General features: G+C 65.9%; 1 protein-coding gene across 4 annotated transcripts; it reads left to right on the top strand.

Moving 5' to 3' along the window:
* Positions 1-125: 125 nt before the first annotated feature.
* On the top strand, positions 126-27169 carry IQCE (IQ motif containing E). Of its 4 annotated transcripts, none has more exons than XM_080675353.1 (22): positions 126-239; positions 3959-4006; positions 5315-5360; positions 5813-5941; positions 7690-7760; positions 10560-10673; positions 10767-10817; positions 11333-11403; positions 12883-12955; positions 13181-13230; positions 14128-14291; positions 15019-15074; positions 15610-15845; positions 17017-17121; positions 18619-18709; positions 19480-19638; positions 20033-20056; positions 21145-21255; positions 21835-21956; positions 22756-22847; positions 23753-23818; positions 25158-27169. In XM_080675353.1, the coding sequence occupies exons 4-22, from the start codon at positions 5878-5880 to the stop codon at positions 25322-25324; spliced, it is 1887 nt and encodes a 628-aa protein (XP_080531479.1). In that variant the 5' UTR covers positions 126-239; positions 3959-4006; positions 5315-5360; positions 5813-5877; the 3' UTR covers positions 25325-27169. The 4 variants fall into 4 exon arrangements, with proteins under 4 accessions (XP_080531479.1, XP_080531477.1, XP_080531476.1 ...); XM_080675351.1 differs by lacking the exon at positions 126-239 and adding an exon at positions 1056-1205; XM_080675350.1 differs by lacking the exon at positions 126-239 and adding an exon at positions 1155-1205 and having other exon boundaries at positions 15613-15845.

Raw genomic sequence — 27169 nt, 5'->3', positions numbered from 1 at the left:
GAAGGGGCGTGGCCTATCCGGGTAGGGGACCTCCGGGTCTGGAATGGGGGTGGAGCACGTGCCCGAAAGGGGCGTCTTCACCCTTGAGGCAAAGTCCGCGGTCATTTGGCCTCAAAACCGGGCCCTCTGGGCCCTCAGCTGCCCGAGGTCCTCAAGGCCGGCGGATAAAACAACAACAAGGCTCCTCTGTACAGAGTCAGTTTTTCAGCAGCCTTCTGGGGGAAACACCTGATCTGCAGGTATACGGAAATGGAAAGCACAATTCCTATGGGTATTAAAGTAAAATAAAAAGGGCCCTAACCGGTTTGGCTCAGTGGATAGAGCGTCGGCCTGCGGACTGAAGGGTCCCGGGTTCGATTCCGGTCAAGGGCATGTACCTTGGTTGCAGGCACATCCCCAGTGGGAGGTGTGCGGGAGGCAGCTGATCGATGTTTCTCTCTCATAGATGTTTCTAGCTCTCTATCCCTCTCCCTTCCTCTCTGTAAAATATCAATAAAATATATTTAAAAAAAGAGTAAAATAAAAAGGGAGCTTTAAACACATTCATTTTGATGGAGGAACCACTTCGGACCACACCCTGCCTGACCCTCACCCTCCCGGCCCCTCAGAACTGCTTGGGTGAAGAGGTCTGTCTGAGCCGCCCTGTTGCCTCCCAGGACTGGGACTCCTTGGGAAACGGGATGCGAATCTTCGCCGGCGTCGGCAGTCGTGGGGCGGCGGGGGGGCCCTTAGATGGCGCTGTGCGAAGTGCTTCCCTCCGAGATAAACTCGTGGTTCTGCAGCGCCCCTGGGCGGTGCTCTGGCCGTCCCCTCGGGTGGGGAAACTGAGGCACAGAGGCTCACTCGCGCCCCGCCTCCAGCTCACAGGCTGCTCGCGGCAAGGACGGCGACGCCGTGTGGACTGCAGAGCCCGGAGGCCGCGATCGCCGCCCCGCACCTCCGGGAGCGCTGCCGGTCGGCCCGCCCGTGGAGGCGCTGGGGGGGGGGAGGGGGGAGAGTGCCGCGCACGCGCACAGTCGGCCCGGCTCGCCAGGCGCCACATCCGGGGCCCGCGCGGTTGCCATGGCAGCGGGGTCGCGGCGGGCGCGCGGACGGGTCTTGAGGTTGCGGGCAGACAGGCGGCCCGCGGTGCCTCAGAACCGGACCGCCGCGCCCGCAGCGCCACAGCCATGTCGCTGGGCACCGGGGATCCGGCTTCGGAGACGGTAAGCGCAGGTGGGCGGGCCTCCTCGCTCCCTCCCGCTCGCGGGTCTGCCGGCGGGGACGCGGGCCGGGGAGGGGCGCACGCCGCGGCCGCCGGTGACAGCTGCCGTGATTGTTACCGCATAAGAGCGGCCCGGCAGCCCCCGCCCACGTGCGGTCGGCAGGGCATCGCCGCCCCTCGCCCAGCCTCCAGCAACCCCTGGACCCCGCCCGCCCTTGCACAGGCCGCCGCTGCCAGGAAGTCCTCCTGGACGCAGCGCCCTCGCCTGGGCGCCTGGGAGGCCAGGCGTGTGCGGTGCCCGCGATCTGGGCCCGCCGCGGGTGACGGAGCTCACTGTGTAAGTGTTCGCCCACCCCGTGCCCACCCGGGGCCTCTAAGGCCCGGGGCCACGGACGGGGCGAGCGGCCGAGCCATCCATCCCGGTGTGAGGGAGCTGGGCCCTGCCCAGCACTGATCAGAGAAGGCTTCCCGGAGGCGGTGCCGCCCCACCTCGCTCCCTGGGATGGGGACCAGCGGCTCTCCCACTCCCTTGACCGGTGCTTCTGGCCCGGGGCTGCCTGAGGGATGTCTGTGGGAGCCAGCGCGTCCCGGCAGGGGGAGAGGGAGGCCGGGGGCAGGTCCCTGCGCTGTCAGGGCCCTGAGCTGTCAGGCGTGGGCCGCAGCAGGCTGGGGAGGGGGTCAGGAGCAGTTGCTCTGCGGAGTTGCAGGTGCCCTGGGGTACCTGGAGCAGACGGGCAGCCAGTGCCCAGGTCCTGAGGGGGGGAGCTGCGGCGGGCTCCAGGGCCTGTGCGGGGGCAGACAGCGTGGATGGGGCCTGACCTCGTGCACCGCCCGGGGAGCCGCTGAAGTTTCCCCGCTTGTCCCTGGGGTCAGGGGCCCTGCCCGCCCTGGGAGGCCCACCCTTCTGTTCCTGCCTGTTAGCGCTCCTCCATCTTTGACAAGTCACTTCTTGGGTGGTGATGCCCATTGGAGAAAACGTGGAGAATTACCGGGAACCTCGCTACCTACCGAAAACCAATCGGTGTGTCGGTATTTCCTTCCCAATCTTTTTTCGAAGCATCTTTTTTGTTTTTCATACAGTTTTAAAAATTGAGAGATTTATACTGTTTTGTAACCTTTGCCACTTAGTTTGTTGTTAGCAGTTTCCCGTAGCCACACATTTTCAAGAGCATGATTTTATTTATTTTTTAAATAACGATCTATCACTACTTGATAACTTTATCTGTTCTTTGTAACGACATCTGTGAATCAGCTTCAATCTTTTTTTTTATTAAATGTATTTTATTGATTTTTTACAGAGAGGAAGGGAGAGGAATAGAGAGTTAGAAACATCGATGAGAGAGAAACATCGAACAGCTGCCTCCTGCACACCCCCTACTGGGGTTGTGCCCACAACCAAGGTACATGCCCTTGACCAGAATCGAACCTGGGACCCTTCAGTCCGCAGGCTGACGCTCTATCCACTGAGCCAAACCAGCCAGGGCAATCTTTTTTTTTTTTTTAATCCTCACCCGAGGATGTTTATCCATTGATTTTTAGAGAGAGTGGAAGGGAGAGGGAGAGACAGAGAGAAACATCAATGTGAGAGAGACACATTGATTGGTTGCCTCCTGCACGAGCCCCGGCCAGGGCCAGGGATTGAGCCTGCAACCGAGGTACGTGCTATTGACCAGAATCAAACCCGGGACCTTTCGGTCCTCAGGCCGATGCTCTATCCACTGAGCCAAAGCAGCCAGGGCTCAAAAACATGATTTTAAAAGTATTCGGACCTGTGGCTGCCCCTGTTTTATTGATCATTTCCCTGCTTTTGCTCCTTCACTTTCATTGTTTGCTATTAAAAACGCTCTTTCGCGTGCGTTTATTAAGCCCCTTATACCTGCCAGGCTCTGAGGGCACTGGCGGGCTGTGGTTTCTCCGCTGAGCCGGGGTCTGTTCACCAAACGGGGACCTCTGCGGGGCAGGCTGTCCAGCCCGTCCAGGCCCAGCCCCACGGTCCTCAGCACAGAGCCTCCTGGCTCGCTGGTCACTTCCCAGCGCTCACCACCTGGGGGCCCTCACTCCCGGGCTGTGACAGGCCCACCTCGCAGGGCCCCAGGGTGCCATGGCGCCTGGGCGTGACCAAGCCGGGGACAGGGGACAGGGTTTCAGGCTTTTAGCCTAACCTCCTAGGGGTCCCCCTCGGGTCAGCAGAAGCTCCTTGTTGGTCAGAGGCTGTGTTTGAGGCCCTAGACCAGCTCAGTTTGCCCTTTACCATGGCGTGGGCACGGGGGTGTGGCTTGGAGGCTGTGGCCACCGTGCGGCAGGGACCAGGGGCCTGGACCCCATCCGCCGGCCTGGACCTCACTCGCTGGCCAGGCGGGCCCTGACCGGGAAGCAGGGCCTTCGTTAGCCCACCTACCTCAGGGACGCGTGGGCTTTTACCGGGCTTCGGCTTGCTCTCACCGGGAGACGGTCACGGGTCCTGGAGCTCTGATGGAAGGTGAGCGAGAGAACACTTCCACACGTGGGACGTGGAAGAAGCACTTCCCACAGGAACCGGTTCTTGATCAAAAGTCCCCAGCGACTCGGGACACGCCTGCTGGCCTGAGGGATGGCGGCATTTTTGCTTTGTGTCCCCGCCCGTCCCTCCTGACACAGCCGAGCAGCCTGCTGGCGGCTCTCATCCGGCGGGTATCGGGGTTCCTGCCTCAGCGCGGGTGACTGCGGGGGGCAGGCAGGTGCCTTGAAGTTTCATGTCTGCGTCTCTGCCTGCAGGGAGAAGACAGTCTGTCTGCCATTACCTTCGACTCCGACTTTGAGACGGTGAGTGGGATCGGGAGGCCCCGCGTGTCCCTCCCGTGCTGGTGACTTCCCTTCCGCACACTCCTCACGCGTGCGCAGCGGCCGCCCCACCACGGCTGTGTGTAGGCCCGGAGCACGGGTTCCGGATGCCTTTGAAAAGCGGCAGGTCTTTGGTTGAGTAACTGTGATCCTAAGTTTCAAGCTTGTTTTCAGAAGTCAGTCCTGAGCAGGGGGCAGGTTCCCATCCTGTATCTGGTTTTGGCCCTGCCCCCCAGGCCCCCAATTCTGACACGTGAGGGGAGGGAGCAGGGCTCAGGGTGAGGTCCGGGCAGCTTTGGGGGAAAGGACGCTCTGAGCTGCACAGCGGGGTCCTGGCCGGTCCCAGCCCAGGAAGCGTAGACAGCAGGTCGGGCCGGTCTGGCCCGAGGGCAGCTGCGGACCCTCGGCCCGCGGGGTTGTTTGGAGAATGAAGCCGGCTCCCTGTGCTGGTGGGAGAGAAGGAGCCGGCTCCCAGCCGGGCATTCCAGCCAGACCGCTGCCCCATGGCAGCTGGCTCCCCACCCCTCACTCCTCCAGTTCTGCGGGCCGTTGTCTGATGGGAGGGCCGTTGCAGGGTGAAGAACTGTCCCCAGCCCTGCTGAGGAACGGGTCCAGCAGTCTCGGCTGAGGCCCAGCTGCCTGGGACAGACCTGGTGCCTCCACCGAGGCCAAGTGAGGGGTCCCTGCGGGGAATTCTGAGGACACAGGTGCAGGGTGCCTTCCCCGGCCACAGGGCCCGAGGCGGGCAGCCCAGGGCGCAGCTCTGCGTCGGCACCCTGCTTGCCCCACCGGCTCTCCAGACACGCTCCCTCTTCTCCTGGTCACGGGGTCTCAGCTGCCTGCACCCACCCAGGGGACAGTCACACGCCATCCAGGCCGGAGGACGCTGGGGTGGGCAGGTCCGCCATTTGTGCAGCGTTTCCAGCTGAATTTAGGGCCCCACAGCCCCCGTATCTGTGATGTGACTGGAGCCACCAGACCTCAGGGACTCTGCTCAGCTGCAGCCCACGGGGGCCCCGGGTTTGGTGGCACCCTCTGAACCATGTGGGCCCCGAGTTCGGTGGCACCCCCTGAACCATGTGGGCCCTGGTTCGTGGCACCCCCTGAACCACATGGGCCCCAGGTTCGGGTCACCCCTGAGCCTGTGGGCCTTGCTCTGCTCGGTCTGCTCAGCCCGCAGGTCAGTCTCCCCATGGCCGCCCTCGCACCCCACCCTGAGCAGCCAGGGCTTGGCCGGGCGTGGGGCTGTGGAGAGGGCTCACCTGTGCTCCCGGCTCTCCTTTCTTCCAGAAAACCAAGAGGAAAAGTGTCCACAAACCCCCGCCCACATCGCCCAGTAAGTACGGCGGGCTGCCGCTGGCTCCCAGGTGACCTGGGGAGGTGGCTGCTGGGACGGGGCGTCCTGAGTCCTGGGAGGGAGACCCCGAGTTTTGCACACGGAGGGTCATTGAGCCACGCCGCTGTGGCTGCTGGGCCTCATTTGAGTTTGGAAATTGGGCGCACCCACTCCTGGGGCCCGCCCCGTGGTCCCTGTGGGGGCGCCCAGCCCAGCAGCTCCTGAGCGGTGGCCGAGCCTGAGCCTTCGAGCCTTCCCCAACCGCGTCCTGGGCCTCGGGCAGGCTTTCTCTGCTCGGCGCTCAGCAGGCTGGGAGGTCAGCAGGCTGGGAGGTCAGCAGTCTGGGAGGTCAGCAGGCTGGGAGGTCAGCAGGCTGGGAGGTCAGCAGGCTGGGAGGCGCGAGGCGGAGGCCCGGTGCGCCACCCTGACCCTGACCCTGCGCTGGCTTCTAGAGTCGCCGTATTACTGCAAGCCGAGGACCGCGGCCTGCGGGCGGCCCCTGAGGACGGCGGCCAGCATGCCCCTGGGAAGCAGGACGGCTCTGACGCCGCAGAGGCTGTGGCTGGGAAGTGCCAAGCAAGGTCCGTGGTCCCCGACAGCGACCTGCGGCTCGAGGGGTTGCAGGCGTGGCGGGCGGCGGGAGAGGGTTTTACTCTGACTTGTCTGGACGATCCATGTGAATCGAGACGTCGAGTCTCCTGGCTTTTACGAAACAGTGTGGTTGGGGCGGTCTCTGTGGGTGACTGTCCTGGGTCTGTGCTGTCGGCGGGTCAGGAGTGTGGGAGCTGGTGGGCAGCGCACTGACGGCAGGGGGACGTTAGCCATGGGCACACGTGTGCCGTGGGAGCGGCAGGCGCACACCGGGCTCTCCTCTGCGGGCACCTGCCCCTCTGATGGCACCTGCCCCTCTGCGGGCACCTGCTCCGCGCCGCTGGAGCCGAGCCCTCCGCAGGAGGCGGTTAGAGGAAAGCCTCCACTTCCCCGCTGGGACCCGGCACGGTGACCCGCCCCCGGCCAGCAGGAGGGCACTCCCTGGAGGCAGGCTTGCCTGGGAGCAGCGCCCCCCACCCCCTGCCGGCACCCCAACCACCTGCCGGGGGTGCTGAGAGCAAAACGTTCAGACCTCGGGCGTTCAGCCAGCAATGGGAGCACGGGGGCAACCGCGACTGAGCAGGAGCAGAAGGGGTGGGAGTCGGGGCTTCCTCTATGGAGTGTCCCGAGGACAGTGACCCCCGAAAGTCCATTCTGCCCCCGGGAGGTGGCGCTCCTGACGGGACGGTGACATCGTCCCAGGCTTCCTGTTCCCGCCTCCCGCACAGCCTTAGTGGCGTCCGCTGTAGGAACGGTGCAGCGTGGACATTGCAGGTGGGACGGAGAAGCCAGGTCTCACCGCAAGGGGACCGTTTGCCCAGCTCTGTCTCCTGTCGGGCCTGTCCCCGCCTGTCCCCGGCGCCCGGGAAGCCCTCCTGCACCGCCCGGGCACCTCGCTCATTTGCTGGCGTGTCTGAGGCCCCGTGTGGAGGTGTCGGTGGCCTGGGTGCCCCTCAGCCTGGGCGGCGGCTTGGAGCCCTGAGTGTGGGGGGGGGGGAGTTGCTTGCTGTCTTTGTTTTGCTGGCTGTTTACAGGTACACGTGTCCCTTCTCCGCCAACTGCACCCCAGCCCGGCACTGTGGCTCCCGCCCCAGCCCTGTGCTCTGCCGCTCCCTCCTCGTCACGCCATTCCCATTCCTTCTGGGGACACAGTTGTCATTGGTTTTTTTTGTTTTTTTTTTAAATATATTTTATTGATTTTTTACAGAGAGGAAGAGAGAGGGATAGAGAGTTAGAAACATCGATGAGAGAGAGACATCGATCAGCTGCCTCCTGCACGCCCCCTACTGGGGATGTGCCCGCAACCCAGGTACATGCCCTTGACCGGAATCGAACCTGGGACCCTTCAGTCCACAGGCCGATGCTCTATCCACTGAGCCAAACCGGTTAGGCCGCAGGGGTGGGCAAACTTTTTGACTCGAGGGCCACAATGGGTTCTTAAACTGGACCGGAGGGCCGGAACAAAAGCATGGATGGAGTGTTTGTGTGAACTAATATAAATTCAAAGTAAAGGAGCGGAGGGGAGAGCAAGAGAACCGGATAGAACAGCCGGATCCGGCCCGTGGGCCGTAGTTTGCCCACGGCTGGGTTAGGGCGACACAGTTGTCATTGGACTAAAAGCATGAAAGATTCCTGCTCTTTACTTTTAAGGATAATTTTATTAGCTTCAGGTTTTCCATAAGACGTGGCCAAGAAGCTTCCCCCTTCCCAGGTCTCTCAGAGGCTGTGTTTCCTCCAGGTCATGCCCCGGGGACGCCGGTCTACAGAGAGAAGGAGGACATGTATGACGAGATCATGGACTTGAAGAAGGTAGAGTGTCTACCTGCTCCTGGTGGGTTTCCACAGTGAACGCCTTCCCAGCCATGACGGGAGAGCGGGGGTCTGTGCTGGGCCTGGCCACTGAGAGAGCGTGAGCGTGACCCCGGGCTGGACCCTGGCTGGTGACCCCGGTGGAGGAAAGGCCGCGCCCGCCGTGTCTGCGCGCTGCCCTGCGCACCGGGAGGCGGGACCTGCAGAGGCCTTGGCCCTGAGACCGGCCTGGCGATGCCAGCGTACGGTGTTTTATGTGATCGCCTCCCGTTTGTCTTTCTTTAGTGCTAACAGGGCGTTTCCCAGGCGCTCGCCGCTCTCCACAGCTCACAGCTGTTTCTGGGTGGTGACCTTGACACTCAGAGAGGTCGGTGGTCTGTCCAAGGTGAACACTCCAAGCCACTGAGCCCCGGCCTGGGCCAGCTCCTCTCTAGCTTAACGTTTCGACGGCATCTCTTTCTCAGCCGTTGGCTTTCGACCTGCCTGTCTCGTTGGTTTAAAATGAGTCTCTGTGGCAGCATATGAGCATCAGGTTTTTAAACTACTTTGCCCGTCTCTGTCTTCTAATTGGCCTGTTTAGATCATCATTTACATGTAATGTAATGTAATGTAATGTAATGTAATGTAATGTAATGGTTGGCGTTAAGATTTAAGTCTTCCGTTTTGTTCAGTGTGTGCGCGGCCTCATTGCCACTGGACGATGGAAAGTCCTGACCCTCCCTGGGCCACCTCTGACCTCCCCACCCCTCCCCCCAGGAGCAGGGCAGGCCGCACTCCCCTCTGCTGGCGGGAGGGGGTGTGTTTTCTGCGGTGCTGGCTGGGTGGGGCAGCTCTTGTCCGTCAGGCTGCCCCCTGTGAGAGAGAAGGCTGTTCTTGCCTGTGCCCATCGGCTGGTCCAGGCCGGCTTCTCCAGCACGTGGCACCGGGCCCCTGAGGCCCCAGCCCGCCTACCGTCTCCCCACACGCCCAAAGCTGCGCCAGCAGGAGGCGTAGGGACACACGAGTGCCCCATGTTTGTGGGGGCAGAGTGCCAGTGCTGGCTTCCTTACCGGCCCCAGTGGCTGCGCGTTGCCTGACCGACCCGCTGAACACGCGGCATGGGCTGCCTGCGGGCCCCCCTGTGGGGTGTGCACGGGGCGTCCTCCTGGGGTGTGCACGGGGAGTCCCCTGGGGTGTGCACGGGGGGTCCCCTGGGGTGTGCACGGGGAGTCCCCTGGGGTGTGCACGGGGCGTCCCCTGGGGTGTGCACGGGGGGTCCCCTGGGGTGTGCACGGGGGGTCCCCTGGGGTGTGCACGGGGAGTCCCCTGGGGTGTGCACGGGGGGTCCCCTGGGGTGTGCACGGGGAGTCCCCTGGGGTGTGCACGGGGGGTCCCCTGGGGTGTGCACGGGGAGTCCCCTGGGGTGTGCACGGGGAGTCCCCTGGAGGGAGAAGGGTGCTTCCTCATGTGCACGTGGGAAGAACACGTGACCTTGTGCCCACGGCCTTTGGGTGGGAGAGTTCCTAGTTGCGTGGGGTGGCTCTGCCCCCCCCCCCCCCGGCACTTACCCTCTGGTTGGTGGTGCCCTCGGTCTCCTTACTGTGACCCCGCCTCCGCCCACTGTGCTGGTGTGCGTGCTGCACACGCTGAGAGGAGCCAGGCACAGTGAACTCGGTGCCTCCCGCTGTGTGTGTGCACGCGATGTGTGAGCCCGGTGTGTGTGCTCGGTGTGTGTGCGTGGTGTGTGCGTGGTGTGTGTGCCCAGTGTGTGTATGCATGGTGTGTGTGTGCAGTGTGTGTGCACAGTATGTGCTGGAGTGTGTGATATATGTGTGTGTGTACCTGGTGTATATGCACACTCTATGTGCATGGTGTGTGTGTGTGGTATGTGTAGTGTGTGTGCATACTGTGCCGGTGTGTGTGTGTAGCGTGTGTGCGTGGTGTGTGGTGTGTGTGCACAGTGTGTGGTGTGTGTGAACGGTGTGTAGTTGTGTGTACATGGTTTGTGGAGTGTGTGCACAGTGTGTGTGCATGATGTGTGTGTACACGGTGTGTGGTATGTGTGCATGGTGTGTGGTATGTGTGCATGGTGTGTGAACACGGTGTGTGGTGTGTGTGCATGGTGTGTGTGTACACAGTGTGTGGTGTGTGTGCATGGCGTGTGGTGTATGTACATGGTGTGTGGTGTGTGTGCATGGTGTGTGGTGTGTGTACTCGGTGTGTGGTGTATGTACACGGTGTGTGGTGTGTGTGCATGGTGTGTGGTGTGTGTACTCAGTGTGTGGTGTGTGTACGTGGTGTGTGGTGTGTGTGCATGGTGTGTGGTGTATGTACTCAGTGTATGGTGTGTGTGTGTGGTGTGTGTACTCGGTGTGTGGTGTGTGTGCATGGTGTGTGGTGTGTGTGCATGGTGTGTGGTGTGTGTACTCAGTGTGTGGTGTGTGTGTGTGGTGTGTGTGCATGGTGTGTGGTATATGTACACGGTGTGTGGTGTGTGGTGTGTGGTGTATGTACACGGTGTGTGGTGTGTGTGCACAGTGTGTGGTGTGTGTGCATGGTGTGTGGTGTGTGTGCATGGTGTGTGTAGTATGTTACACGGTGTGTGTGCATGGTGTGTGGTGTGTGTGCATGGTGTGTGGTATATGTACACGGTGTGTGGTGTGTGGTGTGTGGTATATGTACACGGTGTGTGGTGTGTGGTGTGTGGTGTATGTACACGGTGTGTGGTGTGTGTGCACAGTGTGTGGGGGTGTGCATGCTGTGTGTGTGCACAGTGTGTGCTCGTGGTGTGTGCACGATGTGTGTCCTTTCTCTGCTCAGTCACTGCACATGCAGAGAAGTGACGCGGACCTGCTGAGGACGAAGCTCCGGCGCCTCGAGGAGGAGAACAGCCGGAAGGACCGACAGATCGAGCAGCTGCTGGACCCGTCCCGAGTGAGTGCCCGCCCGCAGGGTGGTGCCTGGCCAGAGGCGTGGCCGGGCGGTGAGCCTGCCTGCGTGTCTTCACGTCTCGCTCCGCTCACACAGGGCCCGGACTTCGTGTGGACTCTGGGAGAGAAAAGGCCGGACGCCGGCTGGGTGAGTGTCAGCTGCGACCGGACAGGCAGCCTTCCCCGAAACTCGCTTCAGGACCGTCCGAGTGAGGCGCCTTCGCTCTCGAGCGCGCGCCCGTGCGGTGAAGCAGGTGCAGCTGAGGGCTCGGAGCTGAGACCCTCGTCCCGGAGCCCGGCATCGCCAGACGCCGCTGAGGGCCGGGAGGGGCCGGAGAGGGTGGGCTGAGCAGCTCCCCCAGGTGGACTCTGTTGTAGGAGGCGGGGTCACGGGGCCTCCCCCACTGAGCAAGCGCTGTGTGCCACCGGCACCTGGTTCAGAGCAGGAGCCAACAGGAGCCGAACCTCCCCCCCCCCCCCGCCCCGCACTATTTAATACACGTGGCACACTGAGGGACCGGCGGTGCGCGGGCCGTGGTGTGGGCAGAGCTGGGCGGCCACCAGCAGCTGCAGGAGCTGCGCCTCCGTGCACAGACACGGTCCCACTGGGCAGGCCAGGCTCAGGAGGGAGCCCGTCCGCCTCAGGCGTGGGTTCTGCTGCAGGTCATCAACGGGCTGAAGCAGAGGGTCCTGCGGCTGGAGCAGCAGTGCAAGGACAAGGACAGCACCATCAGGTGCGGGGCGGGGGGGGGGGGCAGCCTGTACCACCTGGGGCTGCCGGGGGTGGGGGGGGCGGCCTACGCCACCTGGGGCTGCCGGCGGAGGGGGGCAGCCTACACCACCTGGGGCTGCCGGGGGGGGGGGGGGGGCGGCCTACACCACCTGGGGCTGCCGGCGGGCGGGGCTGCCTCATTCAGTCTGGCATTGGCTCCACGTTCTCAGGTGCAGCTTGACTTCCCGCCCATCCTCCTCTGTCCCAGGGCTCCCCTCTGTCCCAGGGCCCCCCTCTGTCCCAGGTCCCCCCTCTAGTCCAGGTCCCCCCTCTAGTCCAGGTCCCCCTCTAGTCCAGGGCCCCCCTCTGTCCCAGGGCCCCCCTCTGTCCCAGGTCCCCCTCTGTCCCAGGTCCCCCTCCGGTCTAGGTCTGGTCCCAGCTTTGTCTTCCACCAGAAAAAGAGTGAGTGCTAGCCGTCGCCTGCAGGTGTCAGTAGGGAGCAGGGTTTCCGCTCCTTCCTGTGCAGCCACATTGAAGACCTCTAGCCCGTGGCTCACGCTCCACCTGCAGCGGGAACGTGTGGGTCTGGACACAAGAAGCCCTGATGCGTGGCTTGTCCCAGGCCGCCCGCCCCGCCCCCCCCCCCCCCCCCCCCGCCATCAGAGGCGGGACGAGAGCCCCTCCCGCTGTTGGCATTGGCTCAGGACAGTGGTCGGCAAACCGCGGCTCGCGAGCCACATGCGGCTCTTTGGCCCCTTGAGTGTGGCTCTTCCACAAAATACCACGGCCTGGGCGAGTCTATTTTGAAGAAGTGGCGTTAGAAGAAGTTTAAGTTTAAAAAATGTGGCTCTCCAAAGAAATGTCCATCATTGTCCTGTTGATATTTGGCTCTGTGGACTGATGAGTGCCGACCGCTGGCCCAGGAAGCTGAGACTCTGCTTTCCGTTGCCCTCGTCTCCTCTGTGCAGCAGTTCCCTCTCGTTTCTCCTGAAACCGTCAGCTTCAGAAACGCCGTGTGCTAGCCCCGGGCTGCAGGGCCCTGCACTCTGCCCGCATCTCTGGGTGCCTTTCTCCCGTCTGGCAGCAGCTCAGAAGGGAGACTCGTGCTGGCGGGACGGGAGAAAGTAGTTACAACTCTGCCCCCCGAGACCCCGCTCCAAGGACAGCCTCTCCCTAGCGACGAGCGTCGTCAGGGCGCCTTTCCCCTCCCGGGAGCAGCCGGCCGCCGGGAAGGGCCTGTCCCCTCCCTGGAGCAGCCCGTCGGGAAGGGCCTGTCCCCTCCCGGGAGCAGCCGGCCGCCGGGAAGGGCCTGTCCCCTCCCGGGAGCAGCCGGCCGCCGGGAAGGGCCTGTGCTGCTGAGCGGGCCTCCCGTCAGGAAAGGGTCTACGCGTGGCCGCCCGCGGCTGGGCCTCAGCCCTCACTCCCGCCCTCTCCGAGGCCCAGGACCGGCCGCGTCTCTGCCCTGGGGGCTGGCTCTGCTCACTCTGAACTTGGCTTTCAGCAAGCTGCAGACGGACATGAAGACCACGAGCTTGGAAGAGATGCGGATTGTCATGGAGACGTACTACGAGGAGGTGGGTGTCCTCTGCCCGGGCGGGCGTGGGGCGGGTGGAGAGGGAGGTTGGCTGCTGGCTTGGTGGCCACCCGGCAGCACAGTGGGGACCCCGTCCCCTGCCCCCGCGAACATGAGTCAGGCCCCCAGCGCTTCCCTCTCGCCCAGGGCAGAGCTGGCCTGGAACTGCCGCTCTGGGGAGGCGTCGTGTGGCGCTAGGACTCAATGCCTTTCTCTGTGCCCGCAGATCCACCGCCTCCAGACGCTGCTGGCGAGCTCGGAAACGCCAGGACGCAAGTACGATGATCTTGTGTTGCACCCACTCCTGCTGGGTTGGGGTCCCTTTGCCATGGTTACGGAGGTGCCCTCCGTCGCCCTGCTCACTGCCAACAGCATGGCCCTGTGCAGTCACTGTCCGCACACCCACCACAGCCCCACGCAGGCGGCAGGACTGCTTCCAGACGCCACGGATGCTGGGGAGACATCACGCAGGGGCACGGGCTGTTAGACAGGGAAGCGCTGTCCCGCCCCGTGGCTCGCGGCCTCTGTGGGAGAGACGGTCCCGGAGCAGCCCCGTGCCAGGCCCGCCTCGTGGCCCTGGCCGCTGTCGGGCGGGTGGCCCCTGCTCTGTGAGGGCAGAGAGAGCTGCCGGGCCCCGTCGCTGGCAGCCGCTGCGCCGTCTGCAGGGCGCTGGGCGGTGAGTGCCACGGGCTCGGGGCGGGCGGAGCAGCTCCCAGGGCTCCGCTCACGGCTGCTGCAGGTGTTGGTCTCGCGCCTCCCAGGTGCGTGCGTTCGTGGGTCACACGGAGCCTCGGCCCCCGGGGCTGCCTCCTGCAGTGGGAACGCGGCCGCTGCGCGGGGCCGCTCTGAGCAGTGAGCCGCTGACGGGAGCCCCGAGCAGGACAGGCGGCGCTCAGCAGAGCGCGGTGACAGTGACCGAGGCTGAGGCACGGGCGGCGGCGCCTGTCCGACCCGGGCCGTGTCCGTGCTGACCAGGGTCCCTGTAAACGGGAGCGTGCGGGCGGCCGGAGCCTGGGAAGGCGGAGCGACTGCTCTAGGCTCTGGGAGAAGGGGTGCGTAGGCACCCGTGTCCACAGCTGGGCCCTGCACCTCGGAGCCCTGTGTGGGCTGACGGCTTGCTGACGGGGGTCAGAGTTCATGTCCTGCGGAGCCTTAGCGGGGTCTGGTTCCCAGGCCCGTGGTGGAGAGGAAGGCCGGCCTGCGGCGGCAGAGGAAGCTGAGCGGCGCGCTGCTGAGCCTGTCCCGCAGCGTGCAGGAGCTCACCGAGGAGAACCAGAGCCTGAAGGAGGACCTGGACCGCGTGCTCAGCAGCTCGCCCACCGTCGCCCGGACCAAGGGTACCTCCGCAGCCTCCCGGGCCCTCCCCCCACAGCAAGGGCAGGCACCGGCCACCGGGCAGGCCAGCTGATGTGCGGGATCTAATGAGCTCCTGCTGGTGCCGGCTCTGGCCTGGGGGCTGGAGACGGCAGTAAACTGAGGCAGGCAGACGCCCTCGTGGGTGACATCGTGCCAAGGAGGGAGGAGCCAGCAGGTCGGGGGTGGGCAGGTGGGATGAGGGCCGGGGCAGGGCCTGCAGAGTCCTCACAGGGGCTGCTGGTGCCCTGGGCCGGGCGCAATGCAGAGAGGAGCAGGTTTGGGGCGGGGGGGCGGTCAGGTCAGGGCCGAGGCCTCGTGGCCATCAGGGAGCAGGTGGCTGGGCGACATCACAGCACCTGTGAGTGAGCAGAGAAGGGGCCAGGAGCGAGTGGTGACCTAGAGCCTGGGGGGGGTGTGTCCCAGAGGCTGCAGGTGGGGCGGCTGTGGGGCTGGCACCGTGGGGACCATGGCCTTGCAGAGTCGTGCCCATGGACCAGCGGGCCAGAGCCTGCCAGGGCAGACCCGGGGCCGAGGGTCGCCTGAGGCCTAGGAGACGGGTGCCGGGGCTCCACAGGGGGAGGGCAGACTCCCCGCTGCGGAGAAGCCCTTTGGAGCAGGACTCTGCCGCCTCACGGGGCCCAGGGCGGTGCCAGGCGAGGGGCGGGTGGCTGCACGCCCAGCGTCCTTTAGAGCCGTTGCTTCCTCCAGGGTGCACGGAGTGGAGCAAGCCCCGGCTGCTGCGGCGGATCGCGGAGCTGGAGAAGGTGCGCGCCTGTCAGCCTTACCTGCCTGGTCAGGGCCCGCCCTGCGCGGGGATGGAGATGGGGGCAGGCAGGGCTTTGCTCCTGGACTTAGGGACTGAGCCGGTGGCCCTGAGCATGGCTGACTGCAGATGGGCACAGGCCTGAGCGCCCCGCCACGCGGGCCCTGGGCAGGGTGGGTGCAGAGGGCCCCAGCGCCTCAGAAAGCCGCCGCACGTGCCCGAGTGGCTCCTCACGGCCCACACATTGCGGTGGTTTCCCTCAGCAGCGTCTGCTGCCTGAGCTCCCAGACGTGCCCGGCCACAGGCCCTGCTCTGCATGCCGACGTGGCACCCGAGCAGCCGGACAAGGGCTCGGGGCTGCCGCGCTGTTGGCTGAGCCGAGTCGCCCTGTAACTGTGGTTAAGCCCAAACATAATAACTTCATAATTTGGGGTATTTTAAAACCAAGCTTGTTGGGAAGGAAAGGAACGGTGCTGGCGCCCGGGGTGGGGAGGTCGCCAGGAGTAACGTCTAACGAATGCCTGTGTTGCCCCCAGAAGATCAGTTCGATGGAAAGCCCCAAACCGCAGGCCTCGGATGTGGTCCGGTCAGACCCCCTGGCGCTCTCCGCGTCCAGCACGTGGGGGCACCGGCAGCCGTGCCCTGAGCCCCAGGAGGACAGCGAGCGCCCCCAGGACAGCGAGCGCCAGGAGGACAGCGAGCGTCTCCGGGGCGCCCTGCGGAGCCTGAAGGGCGAGCGGAAGGCCCTGCAGGCCCAGCTGCAGGAGAGAGAGTACGTGTCCCGGGAGCCGGCTTCCGCTGAAATGTGTTCTCCAGGCTTACGCCGCCCTCGTGGGCCGCCGCACGTGCTTGTCGGGGTTTCTAACCTCTGTTCCGGCTGCATGGGTGGTGGAAGGACACTCACTGGCCACACTGCACCACTGAAAGAGGCAGCCTCTAGGGCTCCTTATACTGAGCTGGCTGTAGAGGGACTTCATTCTCCTTTAAGCCTATGCAGAGGCCTAAAGGCTCCGTCCCGTGTTTGACACCTGTCAGGCTGTCAGACTGTCACATACCATGTTCTCTAGTCCCGGTTCTGCAAAGGGAATCCGAGCGTGTGGCTTCTGAGACCGCATCTCTCAGACCTGCTGCTCGGTGGGTGGCGGGAGCCAGCACCTCAGGCCCCGCCCACTGGGGGCTCCTTGGAGGCTAGGGGCCCAGACCTCAGGAATCTGGTGCCCGCTGAGACCCCCTGGTGCCCGCGTGCACATCCAGGCCGGGGAGGACTTGCGGCTGCGCGGTGACTGAGTGCCCGCTGCTTCTGTGACAGCGGAGGCCGCGCCCTGGCACCGCCTGCTGCTGCACCTGCAGTGGGAGTCTAACAGTGCATCCAAGCGTGAGGTGACGGCTTCTTCCTGAAAGGCAGTGTGTCAGGACGCTAACAGCGAGGCTGGTCGCTTTGAGAGGGCAGTGACGTCTGTGGTGGCCTCCTGAGCTGTCACGTGGCAGGGCAGCAGCTGATCCCCGAGCCGGCTGTGTGCCCGCTCTGCCCACCACCCACGTGTGCGATCTCGCTCACTCGGGATTCACGGGACCTGAAAAGCTCGTGTCCGCGGGTAGCACTGCGACTGGGCTTCCGGCAGCGGTCTCCTCGGGAAGCCCCGCCCCCAGCCACTCACCTTGGGACAGGAATAGCCACGTGGGCGCAGCTCCGGAGGGGGGGCGCCTGGGGGACACCTGTCCCCAGGACGGGGGAGAGCAGGGCCTCTGTCCCTGCACCTGCGCTCGCTGGCGGCGGCCGGCGTTCAGTGGCATGTGGCGTAGGCCTCCGTCCATCCTGGCTCTGTCTCACCCTCTGCCCCTTGGCCGCCCGCAGTCGTGAGAAAGGGAGGGGGCGGCTTGCTGAGCTCCCCCTGCAGTGACGGCCGGCGGGCGGCTGACCGCACGTCTGGTTCTCTGTTCAGCCTGGAGGTGAGGCAGCTGCTCCAGGCCAAGGCCGACTTGGAGAAGGAGCTGGAGGAGCTGCGGCGAGGAGAGGAGGCGAGGCGAGCGCAGGAGGCGGCTCTGAGGTAAGTGAGCCGGGAGCCAGCGGGAGTGGCCCTCCTCCAGGCAGGCCAGTCAGCAAGCTGGCCCGGCACCTCTGCCCACACCCTTCACCCCACTGCGTCCCCGTCAGGCCTCCTGTGGACGGTGCCTCCCTGGTCCAACCACAGCCCCAAAGCAGAAGCAGCCCAAACGTCCATGGGCGGATGAATAGAGAAAAAACGGAGGTGTGTCCATACCAGGGAACGAGAGGGACGCAGTCTGACATGCACCACAGCATGGATGGGCCTCAGACTGTCCACGGGAGCGGCAGGCAGACAGGCCACCGAGGACCCCGGCACGTCCAGAGCAGGCCGGGCAGGGTAGGGAGTGGTCCGTGGTTGCAGGGTTAGGCCAGAACGTGGGGGTGACGGGCAGGTGCAGGGCTCTGGGCTCCCCAACACTGTGAACGTACTGGACACTGGCTGTGCGCTTTAAAATAGCGGCTTTTACATCAATGGAAAATGCCCCCATGAGGCAGAGCAGAAATCTGAGCAGAAACATTTAGCATTCAGAGCAATTACTAAGACAGGTTGCAGAAATAAACTTTATTTTACAAAAGTTTACTTTTTTTTAATATATTTTATTGATTTTTTTACAGAGAGGAAGGGAGAGGGAGAGAGAGTTAGAAACATCGATGAGAGAGAAACATCGATCAGCTGCCTCCTGCACACCCCCCACTGGGATGTGCCCGCAACCAAGGTACATGCCCTTGACCGGAATCGAACCCGGGACCCTTCAGTCCGCAGGCCAACGCTCTATCCACTGAGCCACACCAGATAGGGCAAAAGTTTATTCTTAAATGTACACCAAGACAGCACTTCATTCCAGTTGTAGTGGCAAGAGATGCTAAAGCAGGAGTGGAGTTGGGTCACCATTGCCCCAGGCCCAAGGGACAGCCCACTTTTGCCAGGTTCCTTCCTCCACCTGTGGCCGGGCCTGCCCCCAGCGGAGGCCTCCCCGCGGCCTCGCTTTCAGCGCCTGCAGTGTCTCCTCCTCCTCTTGCTTCTGCTCATACCCCTGTCTTCTCGTCCGTCTCTGTGGCCTGCTTCAGGGCTACTTGCCACCTTCGTGGCGGACACGGCCCCCGCCGCCTCCCCCGGCCCCCGACGGCTCCCCCGGCCCCTGCCACCAGAACCGAAGTGAACGTTTGTTCTCAGGAGAAAGGCGCAGCAGCTGTGGTGCCGGCTGGGGTGGGCCAAAGGGGGGGTCCCAGCAGAGGCTTTCCTCTGCACGTGGCTTGCTTACACCCACCGAGCACCTGCTCGCACCCGCGCAGTCAGCGCCTCCCGTTCTCGCCTGGCCGGAGCGATGCTGGGGTGCCAGCCCCACGGTGCTCCCGCCGACAGGACTGACACCACGTGCCCCGTGTGGGTGCTGCGTGGCGGCTGGGCCCGCACCACTCGTCTGCGGCCAGATGTCCACACGCGGACACTGTGCCCTGCGTGATGGCAGAAAGGTGTCCTGTCCCCTTCCCGTGCTAGGGAGGAGATTCAAGCACTGACCAGGAGGTGTCAGGACCTGGAGGGAGCGAAGGAGGAAGAGGAAGACGACCCCACGGAGGGGACCCCTGAGGTACGGCCTCTCCGGGAGCCTTTCTCTAGCCACGTGTCCCCACGGAGCCCGCCCTCTGGGGTGAGGACATCGTTCAGGCCGGCGTTGAGTGGCATGTGGCGTAGGCCTCCGTCCATCCTGGCTCTGTCTCACCCTCTGCCCCAGGGTGGCTTTTTTGGAGAGGTGTCCTTGTGGGCAATGCGTGTGGACCCCTAAGTGGCACAGTCAGGCTGACTCTGATCGTCACGGGAGCCATTCTTTTTATTTATTTTTTTAATATATTTTATTGATTTTTTACAGAGAGGAAGGGAGAGGGATAGAGAGTTAGAAACTGATGAGAGAGAAACATCGATCAGCTGCCTCCTGCACATCCCCTACTGGGGATGTGCCCGCAACCAAGGTACATGCCCTTGACCGGAATCGAACCCGGGACCCTTCAGTCTGCAGGCTGACGCTCTATCCACTGAGCCAAACGGTTTCGGCTTCTTCCTCCTTCAAAGCCGAGCTAGGAACCCGCCTGCACCCCAGAAGGCCCGCTCTTGTAATACAGCGTCAGCAAAAGACCGAAAGGGCCCTGGGAAGCGGCATCCTTGCGCTGTGCACAGCTCCTGGGCTGCCTCCCGGAGCCCGCGTCCCGGAGAGCGCCCCCGAGGCCCGGTCAGCGAAGACCCGCCTGTGCCACAGCCCGCGCGGGCCCTCCGGAGCGTCCACTGGGCGTGCGGGCACAGACCTCTCCCGGCACCGGCACCGGCTGTCGGGGCCAGTGACCCCTACCCCGTGGTTCCCTGCAGGCCCCGGAGGAGCCCCGGCCTGCCAGCGGTCCCTGTCAGCAGGACCCCGAGCCCGGCCCCAGCGAGGACAGCCCGGGCCAGCCCTGCGCCTGCTCGGAGCAGCGGAGACACGCGGCCGCCAGCACCCTGCAGGCCCGGTGGAAGGTGTACAGGCGCCAGGTGAGGCTCCGGGGCCCTGCTGGGCTGCACCCACCAGGCGGTGCTGAGGCCCCTCCCAGCTGCCCAAACCACCGGCCGTCTGTTCACCAACCCACCGTCCCGGGCCCCTCCGACGGGAGGATGTGGGAGACAGAACAGACACGCCGAGAACGGTGTGCCTGGTGGTGGGGGGTGCAGACACCACCCCTGGAGGCACGAGGGGCCCCTGGGGAGGAGTGAGCGCTGGCGATGGCAGGGGCAGGGGCTGGTCCCAGGCTGGCGGCTGGCAGAGCCGGCGCCCCCCCCCCCCCCCCCCCCCCCCCCCGCCCCCGTGACTGGCGGGGCAGGACCAGGAAACGGACTCCAATGGGAGACGTGGGTCCTCGCGTTAACTCGGGCCGTGTCTCTGTTTCAGAAGAGAAAGGCCGCGCTGGACGAGGTGAGCAGGTTTGGTTCCCAGTTCCCGGGAAGGTGAGCGCGGGGCGGGCTCCGGGCAGCTTGGGTCCCGGTCCCCGTGGAACCCGCCGGGAAGACGGCCGCGGGCACTAACCTGCCACAGCGCAGCGCGAGGTCGTGGTGGCCGCTCCTCCGGGGGAGCCGATGGCGGGGTGACGCGGAGGAGCGGATGGCGGGCTGACGCGGAGAGGCGGATGGCGGGCTGACGCGGAAAGGCGGATGGCGGGGTGACGCGGAGGGGCGGATGGCGGGGTGACGCGGAGAGGCGGATGGCGGGGTGACGCGGAGGGGCGGATGGCGGGGTGACGCGGAGGGGCGGATGGCGGGGTGACGCGGAGGGGCGGATGGCGGGGTGACGCGGAGGGGCGGATGGCGGGGTGACGCGGAAAGGCGGATGGCGGGGTGACGCGGAAAGGCGGATGGCGGGGTGACGCGGAAAGGCGGATGGCGGGGGTGACGCGGAGGAGCGGATGGCGGGGTGACGCGGAGGAGCGGATGGCGGGGTGACGCGGAGGAGCGGATGGCGGGGTGACGTGGAGTGCGGATGGCGGGGTGACGCGGAGGGGCGGATGGCGGGGTGACGCGGAGAGGCGGATGGCGGGGTGACGCGGAGAGGCGGATGGCGGGGTGACGCGGAGAGGCGGATGGCGGGGTGACGCGGAGAGGCGGATGGCGGGGTGACGCGGAGAGGCGGATGGCGGGGAGACGCGGAGGGGCGGATGGCGGGGAGACGCGGAGGGGCGGATGGCGGGGAGACGCGGAGGGGCGGATGGCGGGGAGACGCGGAGGGGCGGATGGCGGGGTGACATGGAGGAGCGGCCCACGTGACACCAGCCGCGGTTCACGGGCTCACTGAGCCGCCGGGGTCACGGTCACGGTCATGGTCCCGGAGCCGGGATCTGTCTGCCCGGAGCGTCTGGTGAGAGAGGCGCTGTGAGTCTCGGTGACCGTGCGGTCGGACGTGAGGGACGCCCTGCCTCTGCTCTGGAGCTTTCCCCCGAAATCTCCCCTGGTCCCAACCTGCCACCGTCCTGGGCATTAACCTCACCTCCCGTCCTCTCTCCCTGCCAGGCGGCCACGGTGCTCCAGGCGGCCTTCCGGGGACACCTGGCTCGGACGAGGCTATTGGCGAGCCCAGCGTGTGGTCCCGGACCTCCCAGTGTGCCCAGCCTCCCCAGCCAGGTACCCCCTGCCCTGCGGACCCAGCGGCCCCTCCCAGTCTCCGGTCCTGCCTCGCCCCAGCGGGTGCCTGCCTCCCTCCCGGCCCTGCAGGCCCCGCCTGGCGCTCCTTGGCGCCCAGTTACGTGGAGGTGCTAGATTCACTGTGGTCGGCAAACTGCGGCTCGCGAGCCACATGCGGCTCTTTGGCCCCTTGAGTGTGGCTCTTCCACAAAATGCCACGGCCTGGGAAAGTCTATTTTGAAGAAGTGGCGTTAGAAGTTTAAGTTTAAAAAATTTGGCTCTCCAAAGACATTTCTATCGTCGTCCTGTTGCTACGTGGCTCTGCGGACTGATGAGTTTGCCGACCACTGGATGGAACATCCAGCAGCAGGTCCTTCTTGCCATTCAGATGGGAGCTCAGGCAGGGGCGGGTGCCTCCCTCCGGGGAAGAGGCGAGGTGTCCTCGGAAGGGTCTCCAGAGCAGGGACCCACCTGCAGCAGGAAACGGCGGCCTGGAGAGGAGGAGCCGAGCCCCTGACGGGCTGTGCCACCCGCGGGCGGGCAGTTCTCAGGCCTCTCGCCCCTGTCGTTACGCCGCAGAGCCCTCCCTCACCCCGCCCTCCGAGCCCCGTCGTCCAGGCCGAGGGCGACCCCAGGCAGGAGGCGGCCGTCACCCTCATCCAGTCGGTCTTCCGGGCGCACCTGGCACGGGGCAGGCACAGGTAAGAGGCCGGCGGCCCCCCTGCTCCGTGTCGCCGGCCCCGTGGCCAGCGCGGGCGGGACCAGAGCAAACGCCGCACCTGCTGAAACCCGCCCCTGTGCCGTGCAGGCGGGTGGCCCCGTGCCGGTCAGACGGGCGGGTCAGGCAGGAGAGTGAGAGCCATGGGGCTGGCAGAGCCCAGCTTGTGGACTGGCTGCCCCGTGTCCTAGCGCACCCCCTTTCTGAGGAACCATGCCCCCCCCCCCCCCGGGCTCAGGGCCGCCTGCAGCCACACCGTCCTGAAGAATGAGTGCCACTGCTGGTCACGCTGCCCTCGGGCAGGACTCCCGCTACATGCACTCAGCCCTGCTGGGCGAACTCGGGCCACGGGTGGGTCCACAGTGACTCAGCGCCATCCTGTATGCCGGCCAGTCTGCTGCCCAGGAAGCTCAGGCCCCTCCCGGTCCCGCGGGCGCCGCTCTGCCCTCCACACGCCTCCAGGCGCGGCCAGCACTGTGAGGCCTGCAGCTCCTCCAGGCAGAGGGGCAGCACGTCAGAACCGCACGGTCCAGCCACGCACAACCGGGGCGGGTCCTCCCTGGCACTCAGCCAGCGGGAGGTGGATGGCGGCCTCACCCCCGAGACAGCAGGGAGGGGTGTCTGAGGTCCGGCCTCCGAGCATGCGGGAGGCTGACCGAGGACTCGGGGAGCCCCCACGGCCAGCTGTGTCAGGACGGGGTGCGGCCGGCCCCAGCTACCTGCCCCACCCTGTCGGGCCAGCGGCCAGGAAGCCAGGAGCCCAGCTGCCGTCTCTCTTCCAGTGCCGGGGCTCCCCCTGCCGCCGCCTCCAGGACGCCTGCTCCGGCCACACTCAGCGCGCCCTCCCCACCAGCGCCCGCTGCGGCGCCTGCCGGTACGTCCACGTCCTGGCGTGTCGGTGCCAGGGCCAAACAGCCCACCACCCGAGCACAGGACGTGGAGCGCGTGTGAGGGCCTGATCCCCCGCCCGCAGACTAAGCCTCGCCTGGCTGCAGCCTCCCCCAGCCTCCCCGTCACAGCTCGCCCCTCCCCAGGGGCTGTGGGAGAACAGGCGGGCCCCAGGCACTTCCTGGGACTCAGAACCAGCACAGTCACCCGCAGGCCAGTCAGTCACCCGCAGGCGCCCGGTCCCCGCTGCGGCCCAGCTGCGGGCAGGCGTCCTGGCTTTGCGCTCGGCTCCAGCTGGGGGCCTCCTCGGCCAGTGTCCCCGGGGCTGGGCTTTAAGTAAAGAATTGCTTGAATGTCCTTTTCCGCTCAGGAAGGCCCAGAGCCGCCACTTGGAGACCAGGGTGGCGGGACCCTGTGAGGTCGGATCCCAGCGGGGCCACCATGCGAGGTGGCAGCTGGGAATTGCTTTCAGCCCCCAAATCCAGGGCTCCATGCTGTCCTGGGGACCCTCCCACCTCCTGCAACTGGGCAGCTCACCTCCACCTGCTGGAGTGGAGGAGCCGGGTGGGTGGAGATCTGAGACGTCCGTCCTGAAGCCTGCAGCCTCGGGCTATGTCACCCGCAGCCTTTCCCAGGGGCGTCCTCGGGTGGGAAAGATGGAGTTGGAGGAGGCGGGCAGGCAGGGGCTCCCAATCAGGGAACCTACAAAAGGCGGCAGCCGTCTGGGGCTCCGCGGTGTCATCGACGTATAACGTGGTGTGAGTGGCCAGGATCTGTGGACCTGGCGAAGGGCTCGCCTGAAGCTTCATCTGAACCGAAGGTGTGGGGAGAACGGAGGGTGTGAGGGTCCCGCGCCCGGCGCTGACTCTGCTTCTGGCCTGTGTGTTTCAGGTCAGGAAGACAGTGAAGTGAGCGGTGGGGACGCCGTGGAGGGCCCAGCCCCGCAGCCCTGCCCTGGTGAGTGGGAGGCCACGGGCGGCAGCAGCCACGGGGGCAGGGAAGGGGGTGCCCTGGGCCCAACACCCCTTCCCTGCAGGGGCGGGGGCGGGGAGGTTCCAGGGCAGCTGAGTCTGCACACAGCTCGCCCGGATCCCACATCGGAGGTCATGTCTTACCACCTCCGTCGCCTTCTGCAGCCTTGTCCGGGCTCTCGAGCTCGAACTCCGACATTCTCTCCAAACCTCCGCTGGTAAAGCCCAGCAGGCAGCCCTGGGACCCACCCCAGCCCCTGCACTGGGGCCCCGGGCTCCCCGGCCCAGCAGACCCCGTGGCGGCCGGTCCTGTGGTCGGGGCTGCGGTGGGCGCACCCGCCTCGCAGCAGCCTGGCCTCCACACTCCGTGTGCACCTGCTCCCCAGAGCCGGTCTGTGACGGGGCCCGGAGCCCGCTCCGTGTGGTCGCCGGTGTTTTTAGGGAAAAGGCCGAGCTGACCTTCAATACTGAGGTGGTTTTGTTTTATTTCGTTGGCCCTCACCCGAGGTGTTCCCCGTTGGCTTTTAGGGAGAGAGGAGGAGAGAGGGAAGACAGAGAGGAACATCCATGTGAGAGAGACACATCGACTGGTTGCCTCCTGCATGAGCTGGGCCAGGGCCTGGGCCGGGGAGGAGCCTGCAACCGAGGTACATGCCCTTGACCGGAATCGAACCCGGGACCCTTCAGTCCCCAAGGCGGCGCTCTGTCCCCTGAGCCAACCCGGCCAGGGCGATGTTTTTATTTTCCTAAGTTTCCACTTTGGTGATCGTTTCCCCGGGATCACAGAAGGAGGCCGATGCGGTGAGAGCCCCCTTCATCTCACCTCCGGCTCAGCCACGTCTTCCCTCCGATCCCGCGAAGCAGTAGAGCGAGAGCCTTTTCTGTGGGGCCTGCCCTCCCACACCTGTCACCTGGGTCCCGGGCCCCTCGCCTGGAGGTGGCAGCTCAGGCGTGCGGGGGGCACACCGCTTGGAAGCCCCGTGGCTGCTGCGTGGTCCTGCCTCCGCGCCTGATGGGCGACGCTCAGGAGGAGGCTGGTGGCCCGGGCCGGCCGGACCTGCTGCCAGGGCGCTCAGGAGTCCCTCACTCAGCCTCCCGGTGCCGGCGCCGGCCGGGCCTGCCTCTCACGGCGTTTATGTGTCTGAAAGGCCAGTGTTCGGAGCTGAGCCGAGAGGCTGGGGTGGCTAGGCGGTAGCAGGAGAGGCCATGGCGGTGTGAAGCGGGTCCGAGGTCTGTCTGTCTGTCCGACCGCTCTGGCAGCGACCCTGGGTTTCCTGCCAGGAGGGCCGTGGGGTGACCCTCCCTCCCCCTCTGGCTCCTTTCAGCCGAGGCCCCGCCCTCGTCGGCGCCCTGGGAGGATGTCGACTCGGACGACTCGGACCAAGTCGTCGTGGCTCCGGCTCTGCCCGCGAAGAGAAGCACCCCCCTGCCCCCCGCCCTGGGTCCCTGCGGGCGCGCCGCACACGGGGACACGCTGTCCGCGGAAGGCTAGCTCAGGAGGAAGCCGCTGGAGGAGGCCCGGACCCGGGGAGGCACCTTCTTTCGGGGAAGAACAGGACCGCTCTCCCTCGGCACCTCCGGCTTCTCGTGTGGCTGGTTTGTGGGAGGCCCAGCGCCTTCTCCTCCCTGTGGGGCCGGTGCTCGCCCCTGCCCGGGGCCCGTTTCCGCAGGGTGGTGTCGGGGCGCACACCGGGATGGCCGGGCCGGGAGCCTGGAACGAAGCTTGTCGCGCCGTCTGTGGGCGCCGAGCCCGACCTCCCTCCTCCCCGCTGGCTGCTGGGTGCCCGGCTGCTGGGCCTGCCCCGTGGCCCGCCCCGCCGGGCCAGAGCCAGGGGACCAGGGAAGCCCGGCAGGTGCCGCATGGTTCTGAGGCGCCCTCCGCCCACAGCCAGCCTCCCTGCGGGTCCCTCCGGCAGCTCCAGGCGATGGGCCCCGAGGGAGCCTCTGGGGCCTGAAGGGCAGGCGCTGCCCCAGGGGGCGGGCAGGCTCCGGGGCATCCAGGCCTGTGCTCCCAACCCCAGAGGCCTGGCCACGGGCAGAGCTGGGAAGGGCAGGAAGAGCCCGCGTCCTTCTGTGCCCTGGCCTCCGCGTACACATCCTCGACGCTGCCTCAGCACACGCCGCGCCTCCGTGACTTTATGGGCGATGACATGGCCGTGCAGTGTGCAGCCTGCCTGTGGCCCTGGCCCCTCAGACCCTGCCACTGTTCCCTGGAGATGGCCCGGCCCCCTGCCAGGCGCACGTGCAGGGCTCGGCCTGGGCTGGGACCCAGGGCCCGCCTCCGCCTGCTGCCAGACTGGCCCCCCACTCCCGGCACCCAGGTGGGCGCCAGCGCTGAGGCCCACGGGGGCAAGGGGCAGGGCCAGGTGAAGGAGCAGGGCCTGCGTGAGCCTGGGGGTGGGGCGTCGGGAGGTAGCAAGACGGAGGCTCCCTGGGGAGGCTGGCCAGGGCCCAGGAGCAGGGACTTGGCCTCAGTGAGCGCCAGAGGCCCAGGTGCTGCGTGTCGGGGGGAGGGGTGGCTCTGGGCGATTTCCCCGCAGCCCCTGTGCATCACCTCGCCCTTGACAGCGAGCACACCTGTCTCCCCGGACCCTGAGCCAGCAGTGACCTCACGCCATTGGCCTGCAGAGCTGTGGGGGGCACCTGCCCACGGCCCGGGTGCGGGGGACCACCCCTCAGGCTCCAGGGGCACCCCCCTCGGGGCCCGGCTGGCTGTCCCACCCGGTCACCCTTAGCTCACATCCCCCCTCCCACACGGACAGACTACGGACTCGGGAGGCGGGCACTGGCGGGAAGTGGCCCCGGCTCGGGCAGGAAGAGGAGGGGCTGAAGCCAGGGCCGATGCAGGGCTGCAGGCTTGGTGCAGAGTGTGGTCCCCGGGGAGGGTGCGTGGCGGGGCGGCCTGGGTGTCGCCGTGCTGACCAGGGCTCGTCTGCGTGGGCAGGAGGACGGGCCGTCCCTGAGGGGGGAGTGGCGCCTGGAGAGGCAGGTGCCCAGCCCGGCTCTGCGTCCTCAGGGGGGCGGCCTTAGCCCCAGGAGCGCCCTGGGACGGGTGGGCTGGGAGCGGCGCCGGTGGCTTGGGCTCTGAGGACCTGAGAGCTGACACAGACCTGCTGGCCCACCTCCCAGACCCTCCCCAGCCCTGAGCAGCTGACCGCCCTCCTGTGTCCTTAAAGCCCCAGGCCCCCCTGGAATGTGACCCTGGGCGGGTGGGTAGGTCCCGGGGCCGGGCGTCTGTCGGTGCAAGTGACCAGCTGCACCTCGTCGTCGTGGCGAGACTGGGGAGCGAGAGCCCCCTCGGCCCTGTGCTGCCGGCCTTGGTGAATAAAAGCAGTTT

This window comes from Plecotus auritus (genome assembly GCF_963455305.1).
Source record: "Plecotus auritus genome assembly, chromosome: 6".
NCBI lineage: Eukaryota > Metazoa > Chordata > Mammalia > Chiroptera > Vespertilionidae > Plecotus > Plecotus auritus.
Note: the sequence above shows the minus strand (reverse complement) of the source record. Positions and strands in the feature narration are given on the sequence as shown.

What these genes read in the sequence shown, in the direction of transcription:
- IQCE (XM_080675351.1), top strand. Translation starts at nt 1,170, where the DNA reads ATGTCGCTGGGCACCGGGGATCCGGCTTCGGAGACG. An exon ending in TGGAGACGTACTACGAGGAG is followed by an intron (nt 12,956 to 13,180) that starts GTGGGTGTCCTC and finishes CTGTGCCCGCAG; the next exon opens with ATCCACCGCCTCCAGACGCT. An exon ending in GAAAGGCCGCGCTGGACGAG is followed by an intron (nt 20,057 to 21,144) that starts GTGAGCAGGTTT and finishes TCTCCCTGCCAG; the next exon opens with GCGGCCACGGTGCTCCAGGC.